The following is a 24,919-nucleotide window of genomic DNA, read 5'->3' as shown; positions in this document are numbered from 1 at the left end:
AAATGAACTGAATTTTAAATTTGAAAACGGTTTTAAAAAGCAGACATTTGGAATATCCTGTGAAAAAACCCTGGTCAGCAATTACATTTCCTGGAGAACTGTTTTGGGAAGGGAGTCAGCAATGGAGAGCGAGGGCCGTGATTCTACCCCCAGAGTGGCTTTCTAAGTCCTCTTGCTAAAGGTGCCGTTCACTCCTTACCCCTGGTGGGGGAGGTTGAATCTCTCAAGGGGCTCCTGTTGCTGGCCTCAACTGTAAACATATGCATACAAATAGCAAAAGTCCCAGCAGCAGGGAGAATCTTGTGATCTAGACCTGTTAGTTGTCCTGTGGAAACCTGGCAGAGGGGAAAAAATGCACGGCTTTAAGGGTGGAGACAGATGTAAGGCTGGATATAGATTACAGGTAAGTTTTTTTCCTCAAAAAGCAGAAGTGGTTTGAAAGAGGGGTCACTGCTCATGGTGTGTAGTCTTTCATCTTGGGTGAACAAAACCTGTTCAGGCAGAGGTGACAGTGGGACAAAAGACAGTGTGAAGGCAAAGCCTCTCAGATATGTCAATTCTCAGGAGAGAGACAAACGGTAGTTTAAGAAAAGAGGTGAAAGTCGTTTGAGGTAGCCAATACAGCCTTCCACACCACAATCTACTTTTTACCTGGGTCAAACTGATCAGGCTGGCAATGTGTAGAACTGAGGTTTTCAGCACTCACCCTGTGAGAAGTAAACAAATCTGGCTCCAGCTTGCCACTAGCAAGGCTGCCCCTTTACCACTCAGGCAAAAAAACCGGTGCCTTCACCTATGTGACGGTTGCCCTCACGCCTCCCTCTCCCTATCTGCGCAGGGTTGGTCTGGGTAGCCTCCCACTGGAGAGGATCATCACTATTGGACCCTGCCTACCTTTGGGAGGGGCTCACCCAGATGTCTGGAATACCCTCCAGAAGATACAGGACAATGGTGGCTTAGTGCAACAGGGATAATCCCCCACCCCAAGACACACACAGCTCAGAGCTGAGAAGGTCAGGAGCTTCCAGATGTGGCTTTTATGGTGCCATTGCTCTGCCTCATTCATGGGATTTTATGGGGGAGTCCAGATGACAACGTCTTCCACTCATGATTGGTCTGTGTTTTCCCTCCGTTACATCTATCTTTTTTCTTACTGCAGAAAATCCATTAAGAAAGGATAGCTGCACAATGACTGCTACTGGTTAGTGCTAGGACCCCTCTGTCTGGAAGCACCCAGTGATGCTGGCTCTTGGAGGCCCTTCCACGCTTGGCGTGACATCACAATCAATACTCCACCACTGCCCTTTGGGAGAAGGGCACCTATGGTCCAGCAGTTTGTGGGTTCCTGGATATGTTTGAATTGAATGTGGTGAGGGTGCTTTCAAAGTGTCCCCACTGCTCAAAAGAGGTTACACATCCTAAACCACGGAAATGTCCATACAGTGGCCATTAGCCACCCCTTCCCATTTTTGTTTGATGACCAAAGAATGTGCAAACAAGAGCGAGAACTCGGGAATGAAATCTGGCAACCTGGGTTAACAGAGATGTCTATTGCTAACAACACATAGGACTCCCCATACCATGTATGTGTCTGGAAATTAAATAAGACAGCAATGCAAGGGTGCGCTTGCTCTTCCAAGGCAACACAGATGTCATTTGCTAGTTGCAACTCAGTGCTAGACTGAAGGGCTCTCCAAAAGATTATGATGCTTGCAGTGTCTGGTGAAATCTCAGAACCTAGACAGATTGCTGAATAGGATTCCCAGTGGTTGTGGATAGGGCGTCACTACCCTGCACAGCTTCCCCCATGGAGATGCAGAATTACACACAACAGTTAGAAGTGCAGAATAAACTATGCAAAGGAGAGAAAGTACCCTTATTTTTGCATAATCTATACAGGGTGTAGAATTCAGCTTTTCTTGGTTCAGAATGTTTATTTGTGGGCAGAACCAAGTATGCTCAGCCCTGGACTAGACGCGAAGCTGTTCAGAAATGTAGCAAAACTGCCCTCTTCTGTGACAGTCAGTGGCTTTCGCTGAGGTGGGAGATAGCCTAGATGTACCTCTGGGAACTTCTCAAATAATAGAATTGGGGTAAATATGGAAAACCATAATCTATGCACACAGTCTGTGTAGACAGTTGTAATTCGCACACAATTGTAACTGTAACAAGCCTCTGGACTCCTGGACCTGCAGTTGGGAGGAGCGCCTAAGAAGGAGCCAACAGCTATTTCATGGCAGACCAGACATGGCATACTTTACTTCAGGCTACAGGATCCGATGCAGGGTTTACATGGCATAACAAGGGGCTAGCCATACTTTGATTCTTCCTGTAAGAAAGGGCCAGTATCCATTCTCAGATAAGGTTCATACACGGGATGCTTAATTAAAGTATAATTTACGAGCAGCACAGTATTAGAAGACTGGGTTCAGCCCATCAGCCACTGGTGCAATACACTCTCCATTCATTTTAACAAGTTGCACAGGTCACCATGCCATGCGTGGAAGTTGCCAGCAACAGCACTTGAGGGGTCACATCCACTGGCTATGAGCCAAGCTCTACAAGGTCTAACAATGCCATGAGCATCTAGGAAGCTCACCAGCCCTTGCTCCACAACCCCCAATCCTCTTTTCCTGCTGATTGCCTGACACTCTTTTGCTCTCTTTTGTAGGGTGAGCCGATTGTGACACTCAGTGGAGGGGGCAATATTGCATCCAGGGAGATGGCGCCCTTGTCTTGCCTCAGGGTGGAACAATCTTTTAAATTCAAACCAAGAGCTAGAAAGGTTGAGTGCAGCACAAGGTTTGCAGTGCTATCTCCAAGAGTCCCAGCTGACATGTGCAAAGTGCAAGGTCACACTTCCGCACAAGCCTCTGCAGCTTTTAGCAAAAGAGTAATTTAATCAAGGGGACTGCGCCATTAGTAGTGTATCTGTTTGGTAATCTGCAACAACAGTGATATCAGGGCAATTCTTGAAACAGAACAGAAATGTAGCAAGTAAATAAAGCAGTCATTCACAAGAAATGCAAGAAAAAAGAGCCTAGAAACTGTCTTTTGTGTTACCAGAAGGTTTAAGAGAACATGTGCAAATCCACTTTGTGAAGGTCTTAAATTCTTCAGCAGAAAAGAAATGACCAACATCCCATTCAGCAGCGGTCTTTTTCTTGCGACTAGGCTTAGGAAAAGAGTGGCCTTACCATTCTTTCTGTTGGGTGGGTGTGCAGGTGCTTTAAGAATAACAGATGCTGTTAAAACTTTGGGCTGTGGATGTTGCTAGCTGGTTGCAATTCATAAGTCCTTAAATTAATGATGTACATTGGGATGATAGAAATGCTGTCAAACTAGTAGCTCCTTTTTAATTCTTGAGATCATCAAAAATAAAATATTTTTTTAACATTTCTGCTACATTTGCAGAGTAGTATCACATCTTTTTGTTGTTGTTAACTACTTATGGATATCACACCACACATAAATAATCCATACTGAAATTAGGCTGCAGTCTAACTATAGGATCTTTGTTCTACGATGTATTGTGTCAGAACCCAAAATTAGCACCTTATCAACAGGCTCAAATTTCGGATTACTCTAGGAAAAAAAGATGTCATTATCCACATGTTGATAATAAAGATCTTTGCCTACAATCACTATTTAGCTTAAATCTTTAGTGTGCAAGGATGTCATACGAAAAAACAGGCACCACAAATTCACCGCACAGTTGCTCTGCCGCAAGACTTCGCCGTCCAGTGCAAGCTCACTGACACCATCTACGCAGCCAAGACCTACACCCCAGTCCGGCACTTGGGAAAGATGGGCCCATTCAAGTCCGCAAGCCTCCTCTTCCGCACTGAAAAGCAACAGAAATACGGTTGAGGTAAAGCAGCCGATGTGTATCCTTAGTAGGAGTTTCCATAGATATTCTAAATACAACACCCACCACACAGAAGAAAAAGTAGCCTTGGGTATAAGATCTGGGATAATAACGCTTCCAGTCTCCTCTGAAAAAAACACAAGGGCCTACGCCAGGATGGCAGTTTCAAAGAGAGGAATTAAATTAAGGCCCTATCTACAGTAAAAACATCCGTTTTAGACTGCATTAATTTAGACTGCTTCTCCCCTCCCCCCACCATGTCCCTCCCCAAGAATCCTGTGAACTGCAATTTGGTGAAGTGCTAAGAATTCTATTTGACAACTCTTCCCACCCCCATCCACCCTGCACCAAAATTGCAACTCCCAGAATTACAGGAATGGCAGCCCTATGCGTCTTTTGGCCCAAGAGCTGAATCACTTTTGGAGAAGTGCGGGGCGGGGGGGGCATTCCAGTAGTGAGGAGGGTCAAAGGAAAAGGGGGGGCCCAAGCCCTCCAGCATATTTTAGTTTAAAGCTCTTACTGCCAGGAACTAAGCCTTAGGAAAGGCATTCCAACCTTTTAGAATGGGGGGAAAATTGCACAATAGCTGGGAAACCACCAAATGACTGGTGATTGGGGAGAAAGGGACGGGGTCATCTGGAGAACCCTGAAGGGTCAGATTGGGAGCCCAGGAGGGCTAAATTTGGCCTCCAGGCCTGAGGTTCTCCACATGTCTACTCAGAAGTAAGCTCTATTGACTTCAACATGACTTAATCCTAGGTAAATGCGTATAGGAGCGCAGCCTACGTCTGTAGGGGAGATATGCCCCAACTGACCATTAGAATCAGGCTACAGGAAAAACTGGTTTCTAGTCTGTTCTCATTGCTGTGGCTTCCACTCAAAACCCCTAGAACTATTTCCAATTCTGTGAAAGGGCTAACAAGATTGCTAACAAAATAGTCTCAGGTCCCTCACAGAACAACTATTTCTATGATTCTTTGTGAGAAAGTCATCCTAGTTAAACCAGCAACATGAATGCAAAAGGCCCAGGAGATGGCTTAACTTGTCACCCCTTCGATCTGGGCTCCTTTTTATTGCAGTAAGACCTAAATCAGCATTAGCATAATAATTCAGAGATGTCTGAGGAGAAATTGGGCATATACCTGCTACAGATGCAAATCTTCACTTGTAGTCATATATATATTGTGGAGCTCTTGAGGCAGCTCTCTGCCAAGTACACCCATCAGTTTTGTGTCTGATTTCTCTGACAAAAATGAACACTTACATCTCTGTATCAGACCCAATACCTGCTTTGTGGCTGGCAGGCAAGGCAAGACGAAAATGATGGCAGTCCCATTATAGGAACAAAAAGCTGCGTCCCCTTGTTGCTCACTTTGGTGAGCAAGACTGACCTGGAAGCTTTTATAGGGCTTGTGTCTGTGTGTCCGGGGCATATCACAGGACCTGCTCTGGCCTATCAGTGTTGAGAGGCTTCCTTGTTGGTTGGCCTGGTGTCCCTACAGTTCCACACTTGGACCAGAGCTAGGTGGTAGTGCACAGAAGGAATTTGCACTTGACACCCCTCAGGTCTTAAGTGCAGGTCCCACCGTAGGGTCAAGTCCTGACACTTCCAGTGGTTTTGTAGGCAATTCATACTTGCATATTTAAGGCACTAGTACAGAAATGTTAACATCAGAATTGGCTCCATGTTCTGTTAGTGGTGCTGTGGGAGCTATCAGATCAGCTTCAATATATCTAAGGTTGGGTAAGGACAACACTTTACCAGAAGTTCGGAAGGTGTATGATGAAGTTATTGCCTAAAGTACACATATACATTTTTTTCCTATCTTGCTCTGGTTGCTGGTCAAATGGGCTTTGTCATTTTTATCCTGCAACAATCTCTTGACTAATAGGTTTTTGCACCCCGTTAGAGATTGTTGCAGGATAAAAACTGTACACAATAATAGCTCCTACCATGATGTTCAAGGCATCTGAAAAAATAATCTGTACACAGCCATCCATTCAGCAGCAAACGTTGGCTCATAAAAACTGCTATCTACGTTTGTTTTTAGAAATGTCCTAAAGGGAGAGTCAGCCATGAGACTTCTACTTAGGGGATCAAATGTGCTGCTCCCCACTAGCATTGCACACATCAGGGTGGGGGGACATCGGGAAAAGCAACTCAACTTCTTTGGCATTCTTATCATTTGTCCTACTATGGTGAGTTCAGACAGCTACCGACTGGGCATGCCCTTATGCAATCCCAAAATTGGTTACTTGTTTACAAAAAGACTCGACTACCTCCCTCTAATTCAGGGGTGGGGAACACGTGGCCCTCCAGATGTTGCTGGACTGCAACTCCCATCAGCCCTAGCTAGCATAGCCAGTGGTGAGGGATGATGGGAATTGCAGCCCAACAACATCTGGAGAGCCACATGCTCCCCATCCATGCTGTAGCAAATCCCTCTAAATTTTACAACTTCTTAACCTCCAAAACAACAACTTCTCCCCAGCTGAAATCACATGCTACCTTTTCCTGATACTCTGTTCCATTAATCTTCTTGCAAAAGAATTTGTTTTCAATTATTCAAATATATAAGCAGGCAGGGGAGGAAAAGAGCAAGAAAAGGGTGAAAGAGAAGGTCACAGTTACACTACAATGGAGGCAAGAGGTCTTTTCTTCCAATGGGAGCTGAAGCTATTGCTAAAGAATAAAGGACATCTGTAGCAAAGCCGTGAACAGAAGACAGAGAAAGTCAGTCAGAACCAAGTGGCACAGCAGGAAGGCATTGCTAATTCAAGCTCAGGAAGAAAAAGGTGATTGCCAAGAGAGGTGGGGGGGAACTATACTTATACATCTTCCAGTTCCAGGGCCGAGGTGTTATGCCAGAGGCCATCGCATCGACGTATACGAGCTGCAAATAAGAACTGAGTCAGATATCTTCTGTAAAGCTCTTGCAACCAAGGAGGTAAACCCTGAGCAGTTCCCAGCCAAAATGACTATTCCTTCACACAAAACTGAACGGTCACCCTTTTAGTTGCTGACAGCTTTGTTCCCTGTATAGCTGGAATGTTTCCTGCTATCACACCACCTCGACCAATGCGTGTCAAAGGCTTCTACCGCCACAGGTGCAATATAACTGTCTTCCCCAATAACTGCTGGTGATCTCTCAGCTGATCCTCAGTTCTACAATCATCCCACCATTCATGGGACAGAGCTAGGGAAGACCTGTATGCTTTGTATTTGCAGTGCACGTGCTTTGTGTGCAGATGGTCTTAGATCCAATTCCTGGCATCTTTCTTTAAAGGACCTCAGTCAGCAGAGTTGCCTTACCGCCGCTCTGCTGCCTCTCTCCTTTCGGCATGCTGATCCTTGTCATAAATTTGGAAAATGCAAGTTCCCAAAAACAAATAAACAAATAGTAAAGGTAAAAAGGCAAAGGTGTCCCCAGCCAGTCGTGTCTGACTCTAGGGTGTGGTGCTCATCTCCATTTCTAAGCCGAAGAGCCAGCGCTGTCCGAAGACGCTTCCGTGGTCATGTGGCCGGCATGACTGAACACCGAGGTGTACGGAACGCTGTCACCTTTCCTGCCGAAGCTGTGCCTATTTATCTACTTGCAATTTCTTGCTTTCGAACTGCTAGGTTGGCAGGAGCTGGGACTGAAGACGGGAGCTCACTCCGTCACGTGGCACTTGGGTCTCGAACTGCTGTCCTGCCGACCTTCCGGTCTGCAGTTCAGCATCTTAACCACTAAGCCACCGCGGCCCCATAAAAAAAAAATAAAAACAAATAGTACCCACATACAAAAAACCCCAAAACACCACCCTAAAATATCGGACACACAACCAAGCTGCAAAAGATACAACGAAAGCAATCTCTTCTGCCTGCTGGAGAGACATGTCATTTGCTGGGGTGGAATTCATGTCCCCTCTGGAAGCTGCTGCTTCTAAGGATGCAGGAAAACCAAACACAGAGCAGCACAATCAATTGGCTGGAGAAACTAACTCACCAAGGTCATTGTTGTTCATCATGGCATTTGATGCACGCAGTCTGGGGCCTTGCTGAGTGAAGTGATACCCAAACTTCAAGAGAGATGTATTTTTTTCTAACATATCTGCAATCTCCATTTCCACCTTGTTGCCCAGGAGCTGGCTCTTTTTAAAAAGAATAATAAGGTTAGCCCAGGGACCCCGTCAGTTATTCCAGTTTTTACTTCTCTCCATCTACTTGTTCACTTTTCTCCATCTGCTTGTTCCTGACTTTAGAATATCTGAGCTTTTCCACATATTAACAACAAACCTGGATTTGAGTGCACACTGAGCAGGGAGCCACGTTCAATCCCACTTCTTTAATGAGTCTACTTATCATGCAGTATCAAATATGTATTTATCACATTCATATTTCTAGAAGTCTATCTTTAAAAAAAAAGCTAATGTAGGAGTAGATCCTCAGTTCTGTGTAGGGCTGAGCCAAAAGTTCTTATGCAAACTTTTCCAGCTTAAAATAGGGGCTTTTTGTGGGACAGGATGCAGGTTTCATGAAAGCCTCTCTGGGATCACCCCTTTCACCACTCCCTGATTATGTTCTTGTTGGCAACCACTCTCATCACTGCTGCCATATTTTTCCTTTTCTTCCCTACATGACACCAAACGAGGGTAGGACACAATGCCCTTACTCTGATTTGGCTTCAGAAACCATCAAGTGGTGAAAATCTCACTGGCTATGTGGCATCATCATGAAGCCAAATCAGGGTAAGGGCACTTCTCCTGAGTCTCTGCTCTCTGCTCTCATTTGGAATTGGCTTTGAAATAACATCAAGTAGCCCAATGTGACTGGCTAGACGGTGACATCATGAATCCAAATCAAAGTGAGTGCAATGCTTCCTGTGGTGTTGTGGGTGAAGGAAGGAGAGGAGTGAGAGAAAAAATGGCATCCAGCAGCAGCAGCAGGGTGCAAGATTGCCAGTGACACCAGCAGGACAAATGTTCTGTTCCTGCTGGCAAGATCCCTGCAAATGTGCCACAAGGCCTTCTTTGCAGCCTGTGCAAAGAGGGCCATTTTTGCTCAACCCTAGTTGTGTGCACCATAGTGTGAGCTGCGGATGCTTGCTAAGGCTTCACCCTATTATGTCTGCACACCTGTTTAACCATCTTTCCCACCTGCAGCCTATCTGTATAAGACAGCACCTCTATTGGACAGCCTACAGACTCAGTATTTTGCTCTGCTGTTCTTTGTGCTTGCCAGCCCTGACACCCTCACTAGTTATTCCCTCCTACCAACTTGCACATACAACCTGCTTGCACTGCTTTCACGGAATCAACCTTGGCCTGTCTATCTGATCAAACACATAACTAGATTTTGAACAAGATGCTTTGGCCTGTCCCTCTCGCACAGCAGAGCCTATGTAGATACAATTGTCTTTCATCTCTGCCTGACCACAAAGAGACCAACCCATCCCCGTCCCCCCTGCAAACCTTGCTTGATCCTGCAGAGAGATGTTGGATCTACTCAAAGCATGGTATCTTTTTAAAACTGGAGCAGTTTTACCAAGGCTAAACTAGACACAACAGAAGCGTCTATATTCATTCTTCCATCTGCTCCTTTCCTGTCTAAACCACGGTTGTGGGAGTGAAGTCAGATTTTTACAGCAAAATGTGCATGCACTGGAGGAGCCCTCCCTTCCACCATTTTACCTCACGGGAGAGAAAGAGCTACAGGAACAAGGATGGGGAGCAGTCCATTACAGGGGGTGAAGAGTCGTGCTGCAGCAATGGCAAAGCAAGGGGCTAATGAGGCTCAGAGTTTGTCAGGGAGAGATGGTGGCCCAGCAAAGCCAGGCTCTAGCTCAGCTCCCAAAAGGAACCTAGTCTGAAGGCTCCCTGCAGCCAGAGATCCTGGCAACTGGAGGAATAGTTGCTTCACATAATCTAGTGTGTGAATCAGGGGTGGGAAACTTGTGGGCCTCCAGGTGTTCTGGCCACAACTCCCATCATTGCTCTCCATGGCTGGGACTAACTGGAGTTGATTTGTTTTATCTATTTAGAGTATTTTTATGCCACTCCTCGGTCAAAAAGGCTCCAGGTAAAACAAGAGAGTTCCTGCCCACAGGTTTAAAATCTGTTTAATTGTATCCTGCAAGGCGGGCAAAAGAGGAATCACCGCTGGTCTGGTTGTGTCTGTGTTGACAGTGTCGAAAACCTGGGTCCTGTACTGTAAGGGCAGCCCGTTGGGTAGCAAGCCCCAGCGACTGGGCCATTCTCAGAATTTGGTCCAAGAATTACCCCAGATCCTCCGAAGGTGAGATCGCGTCCTAAGACCTGACTGCCGCATCTGGAGACGATGAGGGATGTTGCAACAAGAGAGATGTGGAATCAGACTCGTAGCCTCCTGTGCCCAATAGCAGTGACCTTTCTGTAGGTAGCGGGAGAGCAGTCTGCTCAGCAGCTTGATCCTGTGGATGCTACAGTGGCCATGCGGGTGATGGTAGTGGCTAAGGCTGGAAGCGGTACTTGCTGCCTGGACAGTGGACAGGGTGGAGGCATTTAAGGAGCCAGTGGGCTGCACAGTTTCCTGGAAACTGGAGGAGGAGCAATAAATGTCTCCCAGGGTTCAGGAGGTCTTGAAACGGTAGCCAATGACTGGGTTCAGTATCGAGGAGGTGCCCAATCTGATGGTCCTTCATGGCTGAAGCATCAGTGCCAGCTGTAAAGATCATCTCTACAATCACCCCAATCTCGGGGTCTCCTGTATAGAAGGTCCCAGTTGTAATGTCTGACCCACTCTGAAATGGGGGACCTGGACCGCTCTTGTGGTTGCTCGTAGAATCGAGAGGGCTGACTCTTCCTGATGGAGGTGACCGAGAAGGAGTCAGGTGAACCTGGCGTCTATCTCAGAACCCGTGTCCCCTCGGGGAATGATGTGAACGAGGTGGCAAAGCAGGAGGTTCAAGAAGGGAGAAGTCATGGATCTCACCCTCCAAGGCAACTTAATTGGAATCGGGTCCAAGCTCGGCACCAAGATCGCCATCAGGATAGACGACAAAGCACTGATGGAGTGGCGGGACTCACCTTCGGTACAGGGATGCTGGTCAGCCCCAAGGCCTCACTGGAGCATCAACGACAACAGTCGGTGTTGGTGACCTAGACTGATCCCAAGTTGGGCAGCGCATTCTGGTTCACTCCTGAGGAGAGCCTGTTAGCCTCTTAGAAGCTTTCTTCTTTATTTCTGAAGAAGTACCGCCTGTTTTGGTGTCTTGGCATGGCTCATCATGGTTTATTTAACCCACAATGAGCCGTGGTGCCCACAGGCATCACTTCGCATATTCAACCTCTGACTGTGGGTTGTTGTGTCTTGCGAACTCTGTGTGTGGGGGTTATGCGAGGGTTAAACAACCCTCACATAACCCATGCTCACCAGGTTTGCACAACACAACCCCCAAATGGGTTATCGTGTATATTCAAACTGGCAGGGGTTGTATATTCAAACTGGAGGCTGCACACCAATTTTTAAGTGAAAAAACTTTGATATGATATCAGTTTTCATAGTTCGTTATGTATCGTTTATATAGCTCCTGAGGAAAACTATTCTTAGCCATCATCATCATAACACCAGGCCTCCGTTTATTAGGATACTGATATGTTCGATATGATGTATACGCAACGGAATGACTGATATGTGTGATATGGTGTATATACATTGGAAATATTTACTTCCTCTGTAATTTGGTGTGCATTATCAACTGTGCAATATTTGTTTATATACATGTTCACAAACTGCTATAAATGCATTTCTTTTATATAATATATTGATCAAGTGCAGTTCTATAAAGTCCCTTGCACCTTGTGCGTTTTTGTTGAGCTTTCACTGGGGATCCTGTCGTTTCTGTCTTGCAGGGCTGCACACGCCCCACATGTACCACAGCCTCACTTGGGTTAAACAGCTCACAGTGGGCTTTTGTGTCATATGAACACCCCAATGTGTAGTAGTTTAAAGGCTAAGATGGTTGCTAGGTGAAGTTCGAAGCAGAGTATGAAATAAGCAGAATTTGCCCTCGTTATCAATGCTGGCATAACCCATGGTGGCCTGTTGTGTCTGTCTTCTCCTGAATAATTCACATCACCCCTAACCTGAGCAGGAGCATCCAGCCTATGAAATACACATCACCTTGTTTAATTCTTCCATGCAAACATTTCTTTTTAATTGCCCTCTTCTGAACATAAAGCAGAACTATCTTTTATTTCATTTTTGTCTTAAGAGAACAGAAATGGGTTCTAAGTTACCTGGTTGTCAATTTTGAGCTCAATCAGTGTCGTGTTGTACTGGAGAGCTTCTATCAGGGCCAAAATTCCTGATCCGGAAATGAAATTTGATTCCACATTTAAGCTCTTCAATACACAGTTGACTTTTAACATTTCTGCCAGTGCCTTTCATCATAAAAGAGAGGTGGATGAGAGAAAAGTATTACAAAGTGATATTATTACTATTGCCCTGATCATCTGTGGCCTTCCTCAAGGCATCTGGCTTGCCCGTTGGAGACAGGATGTTGGCAAGATGGTCTGATCCACCTGGGCTTGTGTTATGTTCTGCTGGGCAGCTCCACATGGCTTCAGTTTCTGAGGGCCCCACCCTGCCTCATGGGTTTGGACTGGCCAAGACAGGACACACTCTGGGCTGCTAGAATACAAGATGCAATTCAATAACCCATGTGCAAAGTTGCATGCCATTTTGGACATCAGTTATAGCCCAATAATTGTGGGCTGCTTTTGTTATGTTCATTCCAGACTGTGAGAGAGAGAAGATTTTGTGGCTGAACACTTTTCATATTGTATTATTTTTAGATTATGGTTTTATGGCATTTATTTTTATTTGTATTATTGTGCTGATTATAGTTTATATCAATTGTTATATTACCTGTTATATTAATCCTGGATTTCTGTATTGTGTGCATGTTTCAAGATTACTTTTTGTGGTGGGAAGTGACACATAAATATTGTTGTTGTTGTTATCATCATCATCCCTTCCCCATTCAGTTTGGAATACTTGGGAGTGAAACAATTAAATGTGCAAGATAAAGATGGGCGTCTATAACCACAGTGAACCCACAAGTAGACTGGGAACATTAACTGTGGAGTCCACCACCCTCCCATAAGGCCCATAAAACACTGAAATGCTTTATCTGAACTGAGTTTATTCTGCCTACTCTATGTCCTCAAGGTGTGAAACAAGACATCTGCTTTTGCCCTTCTTGCACTCCCTTCTGTTCCCTTTTTCTCTTTCCAACACAAATATGGCAAGTCACACCAATTTCAATGTGACTTTACTCCCAGGAAATGTGTGCTTAGGATAGGGGGTTACATCTTATTTCCAGTCATGAAAAAGAGAACCCTTCGCACAAGGCTTCCAATTTTGATGCTTCTTTATTCTAGCAGGGTCATCCTTAAAGGAGACAGTCCCATTAAAAGCTTCCCTGAGAAGATTAGCTGGAGTAAGCTGTCTGACACTTACATAAGCGACGGGGTCATTGCTTCTTGTTCCCACTATGCTGAACTTTTTCACATAGCTGTTGTTCTTCAGAGCTTCAGTGTAGGCTTTTAAGGTAGGTATGGGAATGTCCTTCCAAAGAGAAACACATAGACAACGGCTCTGTAGACTGTTTTGTCGGGGCACAACTACACACTCCAAGGAAAATACAGAGTTCTCCACCTTTCCTTTGAAATACTTTAGCCCTTTTCCCACCTATCAATTGTCCACTGCAAATGTAAATTCCCCACTCCAGTCCGCCCCCCCACGCACACACACACACAATTGTGACTCTAAATTCAGAAGTAAGCCAAGCTGGGCAGTGACGGTACATTTGGAAACAGAAGGGGAGAAGCTTTGTCCCACATATTAATGGTGTATTTCACATCAATACCTCCCATTCTAAACACATTTTCTCTGAAATTTCCCATTGATTTTGATGCGGTTAACTTTAAAATAAACCTGTTTAGGATTACAGCCTAATTTTAATTTCTCATTTATGATTAAATTATAATCTGTATGTGAAAAGTGCCTTTACTTCCAAGTAACTGCAGGGGTCCAGCAATACCTGCCCCCCTTCCCTGGTGCTGCCTATGCAGCTGGGGGCAATGACTTTAAAAACAACCTTCAGGAACATTTGTGGCCAGGTTAAGCACTTCTCCTCCCAAATTCTCCCCTGCAAATGCCTATTAATCTACCTGAAAACCACCGAGAGAACTCTGGTTATTGGGGAGCCTATAACTGTAATTAATTAATTAATTAATTAGGCATCAGCTATTCTCTCTCAATAACAATTAATGATGTTTGCAGAGAAAGTGAGAAAGCAGAGAGCTAGCTCTAGGTCTAGAAACTTCTCCCCTGATGTGCTAGATTTTACTTGCTTGTAGCTATTGTGAGTGAGCATTCAAAAATGTGATCCCTCACCAGCCAATTGAAGTACTGCAGCCTATCCTTCCACCTCATTGTCCTGCCTGTGTAGACCAGCCCTAAACTATGGACACAATCCGCAGGACTTTCTCCAGTGCAAATCTCACTGTCTTGCACAGTCATATTCCTTTCAAGAATGTTTTCTCTTGCTATTCAACGCAAGCTCAGCTAGGAAGGAATCCATACCTTAATATTATTGAGATTGACTTCCTCAAGGTCTGGATCATTGTTTTTCACCTGTTCCAAGGTTTCTTCTACATCGGTGGAATTGGGTTCATCGGGAATTGGTTTATACTGTGTGGGCTTAATTATACCTGCAGGAAAAGGGTAGTATGATGGGGAAGTCAAAGAGATAAAGGCCTACAGTTCCTCTCCCTTGGACCAGTTGCCCTGGTGGTGCAATGCGTAAGGAGCTAGTACTCGATTCTCAGGCTCCTGGTTTGAGTCCTGCAACTCCTGACCCCTGACAATATCACCAGTCCCAGCAGCTTTCATTTCATTTGGGGAATAAAAGGAATAATTTGACTCTCCGATACTGGATTTGCATGGAAATTACACAGGACAGGTTCTACACAACCAAATGATACAAGACTGAGCCTACTCTCAAAACAAGTTTCCCATCTTCACAAAATGATGACAAAGACATCTTTAAGGAAACACATGGAACATCACAGGCTCCTCAATCTGTCTTTGGCTGTATACAATAATTTCTGCAAAGACTGTCCAGGGATGTATGGATTTTGTTTAACCCATTCCATCTGTGTGTCGAGCATTGTCAGCGTCTTTCATTCCACTGCCCAATTGTTGACAGAATCAGACTTTTTTCCCCTTTGGAAAAGTACATAAACAAGTCTGCCACAAACTTTCACTGGTACGTAACATTTTGCATATTTTTCTTAGCTCAGCGCACAATCTATGAGCAGAGCGCACAAAAAAAGAGTGCTACACAACAGAGGCTGAAGAGAGATCAGACATGTATAAAATGAGTGTGTGTGTTTTTAAAAAAATCATATATATTAACATATTTTCCACTAACTTTTGTATTTTTGTACAACTAGATTTGCAAACAATTTTGGAAAGTTTTTTTTTAAAAGGTCTGCAAGTGTGTGGAATCTGCGCGACGGAATCCACGGATTGAATTCACAGAAATCTGAAGTCATTTGAATCTATTTCAGATTTCTCCAACATCCTTAGGGCTCTCCCTTTAATGATGCTGCAGTAATAGTCTCTCAACCCACCTTTGGTAGCTTGATAACTGTGCATTTTTATCCTAAGTTCTAACTGCAGCTGCTTCCCCTAGCCCGATACAAGCACGTGGAGAGCACACATGTATGCATAAGGCTTTTTGCTCCACATCTCTTAGCAGCTGTATCTCAAGGGATGGTTTGACATATACAGGACTGTGCAAAAGTCTTAGGCCACCACCAGCTTTGTTGTTTTAGCAAAGTTTTAATGACCATCCATAATTATTTTTTGGTCTCTGTATTAAGGTACAAATAGAAAATACAGGAAATATGTACAGGCAAAAGCCAGTATTTAGTGTGACCTCCCTTGGCTCTAAGCACATCTTGAACTCTTTTGGGGCGACTGTCCTGAAGTTTTCTGAAGTAATCTTCTGGTATATTATACCAGGCTTGTTTCAGCACTTCCCAGAGTTCTTCTTTAGGTGTAGGTTGTCTTTTATTTCTTTCTCTGCCCAGGTGATCCCATACTGCCTCTATAATATTCAGGTCTGGACTCTGTGGAGGCCAGTCCATGACTGTCAGTGTTTTATCAGCTGTTTTCTTCGCTAAATATGATTTCACTGCATTAGCAGTGTGCTTGGGATCATTATCATGCTGAAAAGTGAAACCATTCCCAATCAGGCGCTTTCCAGAAGGAATGGCATGATGAATTAAAACCGGTCTGTACTTTTCAGCATTCATGATCCCATCAATACGGACAAGATCACCAACATCACTGGCAGAAATGCAGCCCCAAACCAGGACAGACCCTCCACCATGTTTCACTGAAGGCCACAAGCACTCATTCGTCCATCTTTCTCCAACTCTTCTTCTCACATATTGTCGGCAACTGGACCCCAAAATTTCAAACTTGGATTCATCACTCCATAATACTCTTTTCCACTGATCCTCACTCCAATCTTTGTGAGCTTTAGCGTATCTTAGCCTTTTCACCCTGTTCCCCTTCCGCAAAAGTGGTTTCTTGGCTGCTACCCTTCCACGAAGACCATTCCTGGCCAGGCGACTGCTGTTACTCTAGTGTAAGGGGAGGTCACACTAAAGACTTGCCACTTTAGCCTATGGAAGCTGTTTTTTCTGATTTTTTTTTCTATTGTTGAATACGGCATACAAATTTCCTGTATTTTCTGGTTCTATTCTAATGAAGAGACTGAGAAATAATTATATATGGTCATTATACCATTGCTAAAACAACAAATCTAATGGCGGCCTAAGACTTTTGCACAGTACTGTACATTTTGTACATTTCTTGCAATAAATTAAGTTTACATTTCTTAACTTCAGAATAAAAGAAATAAGCATGTGCATGTCTTAGTCTGTGGTCATTTACGCTTGGATAGTGTCCCTTCTTTTGTTGCCCTGTATGCATGGAATGGAAGCTTCTTTCTGTAAATCAATACGGTTTTGACTGTGCCCTATACCAAAGGATAACATCTACACGGAATGTAGATGTTAAGAGGTGTAAGTGTTTGCTGCACTGTTAAGGAATGATGTATTGCATGTCACGAGAGAAAATGCTGTGCTTAACTCCCCAACTAAAGAGATCAGAAAATATGTATGCTATACTATAACAGAGGTTTGTGCTTGGAAAATGATGTGCTGTTTTTTTGTATTCTGAAATGTGAACTTAATTTTTCTAAACACTAAATAAACTTTATATTTATACATTTAATACAGAGAGCATTTTCAGGGGTGGCCCTGCATCTCGGGAATCAGCTTTCAGCAGGGTTCATCAAGCCCCTTCTTTGCAGATCTTCAGGAAGGCTCTGAGGTCCCACTTGTTTTCACTGGCCTTTTTATAATCCAAGGGCTGCAGGGTTTATTAGTGTTATCTGTTTTTATAGTTTTAAAGTATTTTCATTGTATATTTATTGCTTATTTGTATACTGTTGTGCGGTTTTTGTCCTGCGTGCCAACTTGAGAGGGTTCTACCCTTAAAGGTGGGCCTAAAAACAATTTTAAATAAAAATATATATTTAAAGGTGGACAGTATGGTTAATTTTATTCCTAAGGGGGACTTAACAGGCAAACAGAACTAAATGGTAAAGAAAAAACAACCAAAACCTTCTTGAATGGTGGGACATCACTCAGTGGAAGAGGGGAAGTTTTACTCTACTCTCAGGAGTATATCTGATGATAGGGAGTCCTTCCCAGTAAGCAGATCTGAAGTTCCTTGGGTCATCTATTCTTTAGAGAGGAACTTGCTTTCACATAACCAAGCCTAGAAGCACAGCATTAGCTAGTGAATCCTCCTGAAATGTGATGCAAAACACATCAGCCCTTCTCAAGATATATTCTCCCAAAAGATACTGGTGCAACTTCACTTCAGGGATTTACATTCATAAAGTAAAAAGTAACACTGCCTCTAGTAAGCTCACTTCTCCTGAATGTTGTGTGCTGCAAATTGTACTTACTGTCCAATCCTTCTTTGTTGACTATAGTTGTGCTTCCAAGTGCTTCATAATATTGTTGATTACTCATCAGGGTATGCATGCCAAGAATAGCTACATGAGAGGAATAGAGAGGAGAAAATAAAACAAAACAAGTTAAGTAAAGTTATGGATTCTCCTTTCTTGGGAAAGTGAGAATCTGGCCAAGACACACAGCAGCTTAGAAAAAAAGCTTGAAATAGCAGTGTTAAATTATTTTATTCTGTTTACATGTTGAGGGATATGTGTGAGACAGAGGACAATGCAAGAAGACCCAGTGTGCTGGGTGAAGCTCAACACAGCTCACATGACAAGAAAGGATATGATTCCTTCTTTCTTCACAGTCACTCTGGTTAAATACCAAGCAACAACTTAACACTACTTGGTGAGCCAATTGTCTGTATATCTTGCTAAATGTTCAGGAGAATTTTACTGCAATTGATCAGAAATCTGGTGGAAGCAGCAGTGGAAGAAGTAAAATTCTCCCCACCATTTGGAAAGACTCCAGTGTATCTGGGGTGTGAGCCACCCACAGAATTTGTCAGGGCCTGACAGAAGTGTTTTAAGTTGTTCTTTCACTCTTACGTCACAATAAATATAAGCTGGCATTTCTTAATTGAGTCCAGTTAGTTCACACACTAGCACAATCATTCTATGAAGTGCATCTAGCAGCACACAGAAATATTCACATCTAATAAAGCTGTATCTATCCTCCAAGGTAAATGCACTGGTAGCATGCAACATCCTATGTAGCTGCAAACCTGAGAGCAGCTTGGAAAATGTACCCTTGCCAAGGCCATAATCTAATCTTAACTGAGATGTTGGGTTAATTCTATGAGTTTTAGTCAATTAGTTGCACACACATCTTGCAGTAGACACTGTCTTAGCTGAGGCATTCCTTCTGGTATATGAGAGAAGGGGGAATGCTTCTTCTCTAAGATGGTGCTGGCTACCCAAAATTTTTATAAGTACTTTTAAAAAGCATAATAATTATTTTTTATTTCTGCCCAATTCCTTAGGGAAAGCTTTTTAAATGACTGAAATATTTTTAACCAATTTATCTGATTTGATTAGCATCCTAAACATACTTACTAGGGAGTAAACCTATTAAGACTTCTGAATACACATGTATAAGATTGCTCTGTAAAAACTGCGCAAAATCCAACATAAATCTTACTTTGAGTACACCCACTGAAATGAATGGGACTTAAGTTAGCCACAGTTATTTTCATGGGTCTACTCTAAGTAGGACTTATGTTGGATTTTACCCATTGTAGCCCTAAGGCAGCTCCACACATATGAATGTGATCATGTGAAAGTTTCTTATATGCCATGCAACTAAGTGAGGTTCAAGCAAAGTAGCTTCCCTAATAATAACCATTGCTATTCATAAACATCCAGCTACTGTACAAAAATTAAAGACAGGCCCTTGCCCACAACCGTACAATAAAATCCAAGACATATGCTGCTCAGAGGACGCCAGCAATGTGGATTATTGGTCATGAAGGGACTGAACGAATAAACAACAAAATTCATTTGCAGACATGTGGGCTACTTTAGAAGATGATGGTGCAAGACTTTTATAACTCATTAGTCCTGTTCACAGGTCATGACAGCCCACTGTGGGTTAATTTACCTGCGGAGGCTCTTGCGTTGTGCCGGGCACTTGCAGGTGCCATTTTTGCATGGCATCCCTAAGGGTGCCTGTCATGCTGTGGCTTGCTGGGTCATGCAAACCCAGACGGCAGGGGTTGGTTGTGGTTTAGACAACCTTCAAATAACCCTAAAACAAGCTATGGTAAATTAAGCCATGGTGGGCTGTCGAGTCATGTGACGCAGGTCATAGTTTCCTGTGCCTGATTCAAGTTTGTTTGGGAGTCAGTCACAGGACAAGGTGAGAATTTCATATGATCCTGGTGTCAGGAGCTGCCTGAGCCTGGAGCCCCCAAATGAGGAGACCTCAGAGGAGCAGAACCACATTGTGGGCCCCAGCACAGACTGGAACCAAGAGGAAAGTGCCTGAAGGACACCACATTTGGCAAGGCCACAGCGTTGGAGGACCCTTCCCGCTGCAACTAGACCCAGAAGCTCCACTGTCATCAGAAGTTATGACAAGCCTGTGATGAAGCCCAGAACTGGAGACACAGCACCCGCTTGGCGGCCTGAGCCCTCCCCTCCCTCAGCCCTACTTGCGGGGAGGAAACTGGCAACATCTACTCCAAATTGTAGCAGCCATATCGGAGGTCAGACTAAGTAGCCTCATGCTTCATGTTCTTGCTGAGCTCTTGCTCTCTGAAATATATGTTTGTAAGATGACGAGACACAGGAATTTCTTATCATGTCAACAAAGGCTAAGGTCATAGTGATATGTATATCATGTTCTCTGCTGTTCTTTGCTTATCATGGCTACCCTATAACCCATTTCTTGTATTATAAACAATGGTGCTAAGAGAAGAAATGTTGAGGACTGCAACCCCACACAGGAGGGAGGGGAGGAGCCGTTTCCTATGTGTCACAATGTCTATAAAAACAATCTGCTGATGTAAATCGGGGCTTTTGGCTCTTTGGAAATGATTCCAGCCTTAAGCCCGCGTGTTAAATAAAAACTCTTTTTTCCTTCACTCCGTGGTCTCTCTGAGTTCTGCAACATAAATGGTGCCGTGACTCGGATTGTGGCAGGCGCCAAGACAGAGAGGTGGCAGTTGCCTGCTCTTAATCGCCGCACCAGGAGGGCTCGGCGCATGCCTCCCTTTCTTGGCGCCACCGACCTTTTTGTCGGATGAACGGGAGAAAGCCTGCACTGGGACCGCCCAAACGGCAGCGAGCAGCAAGAGAACCTTGAGAAGCGGAGGAAGGAACTTGAGCCCTGCCCATACTGCAGCTGCAATTGAGTTGAAACCCACATTGGAAGCCTTCAGGAGAAAGGCAAGTATATGGAGTAAAAAGAGGACCCCGCCTTTAGGAGAAAGGCCACTGGGCAGAAAAAAAGAGGGCCCCGCCTTATGAAGAAGGTCAGTGTTAGTATACGTATACAAAAAGGTGACCCACCCGATTGGGGGTGGAGGGGGGACTTGATCACTCCCCCGAGCAGGCACTAATACTCAGCAAGGCGCTGAGGAAACTGCTTCGCTCTAGTGGAAAAGTAGGAAAGTGGGTGGCAGGAACATATGAATGAAGTGGTGAAACTGATGATTGTGTGAGTGGCTACTGCGGTTTCTGTTGCATACCGTTGACCGTCCGGGTGCCCAGGCCAGTAGCAAAGTGTGTGGTGTGAAATTCCTTTTGTGTCGGCCAGTGAGACCCCTTACTCACTGACCAATCCCCTTTCCTTCATTGTGTCTGTCTTCATCTTAGGAGGGAGGCTATGGGAGGTGGGGAAAGCAAGACTTGCACCCCCTTGAGATGTATGTTAAAAAAGAAGGAAAAAGATTTTTTTTAAAGTATTCAGAATAGAAAGAAGAAACAGCAAAAAGCTCAAGGTCGAGCTGAGAGAAAAAAAAGAACAAGATCTGAGGCTGTTAATTAGAGAAATGTTGCAGGACAGCCTAGCTTTTAACGAAGCGTGGGAGTGTGACGCCAAAAGTTAGCTGTTAGCCTAGCACGCCGAGAGGGGGGGCAGGAAAATTGCCCACAACGTTCTGAGTTGTGCAACATCATCACCTCGCCTTATTGAAATGAAATCCCTAAGAAATGGAAACTGAAAATGAAGACCCAAAAGATGAAGGTGCAAAATGGAATAAAGGTGAAGAATCAGCCCCCAGGGCACAGGCTAGACCCCTCTTCGAGTGGAAAGTGTGCCATAAGACTGTCCCAAGGCAGAATGAAGCGGAGAGACCATATTAAAGATCTCTGTCAAGGTAACCATGTTTAGCTTTGAACTGTCCTAGAATTTCATAGAGCCTGTAGACCATCAGCTATATGATTTCTGAAGAGCATAACCATTAGGCTTTTGCCGTGGGATTCCCTGCAATGAAGAAATCTCACTGATTCGAGTGTCCAGTGTTAAACTGCCTGAGTGTGTGTGCTGAAGAGACCGAGAAACCAGACAGCATGTTCCTGGCCAAGCCAAAATCACGCTACTACCATGCTCCTGGAAGCTGCAATAAACTGTGTAAGCTGGGAGACCCAACCTGATTGAGAAGAAAAGAAGATATTGGAGTAACTGTCTTAAAAAAACAGTGAAATCTGTGTAGCTGGCTAGCTGACGCTGTCAGTAATGTTACAACTTTAAATTAAGACTGTTTTCCTGTTTGAGACCCCAGCGAAGAAGGCTGACCGGAGTTATTTGTTGCCCGTGCCAAAGCAAGGATTTGGCTGCCCTGTACCTCATCATGTCCTGTTTTGAGCTTGGGATTTACAAATACAAACAAACTGAGAAGCTTGCCTTTAAAGTCCTGCAAATCACCCCACCGCCTCCCCGAAGAAGATTAATGGCTGCCTGAAAAATGCAAGTATAAGGCGATGCCCATCACCCCCCAGCGTCCTGAGTTTCGGCACTTTGCTTTCATGTACCAAGTTCAAGGGGAAGAGAAGAGGGGTGTGTGTGTGTGTGTGTGTGTGAGATACTGTAAATCCCTGGCTAGCTTGTCTAGTGATAAATAGCCCCGAGAGCTTTCCCCCCCTAATTGCTGGATCTGCTCCATCATGCCGTACCATGCAAAAAGTGTTTTCCATTCATTGTGTTAAATTGCAAAAAAGTTTGTTGTGTATATTTTATGATTTCTTAAATATCATAAAATATATGTGATATTTGCAGATTAGTGTTAGTTGCAACTCCAAATGATACTGAGTGTGGTTCCCAATGGATGACAAGAGAAAAGACAAAGACAAGTAGAGAAAGACTGAGGCAAGTAGAAAAGACAGAGAAATAGAGAACGTGGCAGACAGATAGAGAAGGGAAAAAAAAAAGAAGAGGAGGCAAGAGGCAAAGAGAAAGAACATTTGTAGAGAAGAAGCGCGGCCATAGTTGCCCCCAGAGTAGGGTTGGCGGAGAATTTCTCCCCGAAACTTCGGGGGGCCGAGCGCCAACGTGTTTGGCCCCCCGAACAAGTTTCGGGGAGAAATTCTCCGCACCCCCCCACACCCCGCACGCCCCCCCCGGGACGGGACTTACCTTTCCCGAATGTCCCTCCCGGCGGTGGGTCCCGGCAGCGGTTCGTCGGGTCTTCATCAGGGGCGGGGGCGGCAGCCGATCTTTCGACCGGCCACCACCGCCGCCATTCCAATAAAACTAAAAAAAAAAAAAACGCCCCCGTGATAGGCTACGTGACGATTAATGTAGCCTATCACGGCTAGATTTGCAAAGTCAGCCGTGATAGGCTACGTAAATCGTCACGTACCGTATCACGGGTGACTTTAAAAAAAAAAAAGCGCGTACGGCTAATGGCTGCCCCCATAGGGAGCCGCCATTCGCATTCCTTATTTGGTCGCTGTAGTCTACATAAAGATTACGTAGACTACGGCGAAAATAAGGGCAACGCTATTTGCGTTGCCCTTATTTTCGCCGTAGTCTATGTAAAGATTTACGTAGACTACAGCGACCAAATAAGGAACGCGAATGGCGGCTCCCTATGGGGGCTGCCATTTGCGTACACGCCTTTTTTTTTTTTTTTAAAGTCACCCGTGATAGGCTACATGACGATTGACGTAGCCTATCACGGCTGACTTTGCAGATCTAGCCGTGATAAGCTACGTTAATCATCACGTAGCCTATCACGGGGGCGTTTTTGTTTTTGTTTTACTTTTTATTTCGCGGCCGGGCGAGGCGCCTCCTCCCCGGCCTGAATTTCTGCCGGGCGAGGCGGGAAGCCTCCCCCCTGGCCTGAATTTCGGCCGGGCGAGGCGGGAAGCCTCCCCCCCGGCCTGAACTTCGGGGGGAGAGCAGCGAAGCGCCTCCCCCCCACCGCGAAAAGCTGCAAGACCAGGTAAGTGACTTTCGTGCACCCCTACCCCAGAGTGAATTAGAAGCAGCTGATTGTGCCTAGAGCTTATTACCTGGTGGTAAAGTAGCCACAATAATGTAATAGTTCTTTAAAATAAAAAAATGTAACTAGAAGGAGAAGAAGAGCCTATCCCAAATGTGCGTCATTGGGACTAGTGTAGGGCAGAAAGTTTTAAGTAAGTGAGTTTAACTGAAAAAAGACAAATGAAGAGACAAGGCTGGTGCATGGAGCAAAAAGTTTTACGTAAAAAGTTTGAAACATGATCTACAATACAGACAGATCAGCAAGAAAAAGAAAGCAAAAAAAAGAGAGATTTCTCTTCCCATACTAATGAGTGAAAGTGTTATCAAGCACTTTGCCTGGGAAGCGAAGTTTGTTTACAGGAGGCTGTGCCTGAGAACCAAACACTTCTAGCCTATGCTGAAAATGCTTGCTAGTGTTGTGCTGCCTCATGGGTAATATGTATGGTATAAAATCCATTTAGCCCAATAGCTCGTGGTTCAGAAAAGCTGTCTGATCCAACCATTAGGTACGCCTGTGTGCTGTAAGTTACCCAATAAAGTCTCCTTATAAAAAAAACAAAAAACCCCTCGGTGGAATCCCAAAACATAAGCGGGGCTAGAGCGCCTCACCCAGTATCAAACCCTGCTGTTAAAAGCCATGAGGGCAAGTATGAAGAAGTCAGTTAATATGACCAAGGCGTCTAAAGTGCTGCAAGGTGCCACCGAGGCCCCAGAGCGTACTTGGAGCGCCTTTTAGATGCCTATCGCCAATATACCCCCCTCGACCCAGAGGCCCAAGAAGACGTAGACGAAAAAATAGAAGAAGACCCAGCAGAGGCACAGTGTGCCCAGTGTAGACAAGATAGACATTGGTGGCGTGAATGCCCAAATAAAATAAATCAAATACACAAAAGAGAAAACCAAAGGAGCCAGAACGGGCGAGACAGAAGACAGCTTGAGAGGGGCCGTGACATTGACTGTGAGGGGCCGTGACATTGACTTCATGATTGA

The 24,919-nt window shown here is 44.6% G+C and overlaps 1 protein-coding gene across 18 annotated transcripts in view; it reads right to left on the bottom strand.

Moving 5' to 3' along the window:
- Positions 1-12: 12 nt before the first annotated feature.
- The window catches only part of TMOD1 (tropomodulin 1), a 55,524-nt gene continuing 30,617 nt past the window's right edge, over positions 13-24,919 (bottom strand). For 5 of the 18 annotated variants that reach the window (XM_084834984.1, XM_084834981.1, XM_084834991.1 and 2 more), the window contains 7 exons: positions 17,950-18,039; positions 14,481-14,608; positions 13,353-13,460; positions 12,128-12,271; positions 7,858-8,002; positions 6,698-6,762; positions 13-3,844 (listed from right to left, as the gene is read on the bottom strand). In XM_084834984.1, the coding sequence (XP_084691110.1) occupies positions 6,698-6,762; positions 7,858-8,002; positions 12,128-12,271; positions 13,353-13,460; positions 14,481-14,608; positions 17,950-18,039 (680 nt within the window). In that variant the 3' untranslated portion in view covers positions 13-3,844. The remainder of the gene's footprint in view (positions 3,845-6,697; positions 6,763-7,857; positions 8,003-12,127; positions 12,272-13,352; positions 13,461-14,480; positions 14,609-17,949; positions 18,040-24,919) is intronic. The other 13 variants (XM_084834980.1, XM_084834977.1, XM_084834989.1 and 10 more) reach the window with 5 other exon arrangements.

Source organism: Heloderma suspectum, chromosome 2 (assembly GCF_057233095.1).
Source record: "Heloderma suspectum isolate Gila_16-S chromosome 2, 16-S_ref, whole genome shotgun sequence".
Classification (NCBI taxonomy): Eukaryota; Metazoa; Chordata; class Lepidosauria; order Squamata; family Helodermatidae; genus Heloderma; species Heloderma suspectum.
The sequence above is the reverse complement of the archived record's forward strand: the minus strand, read 5'-3'. Positions and strand labels throughout refer to the sequence as shown.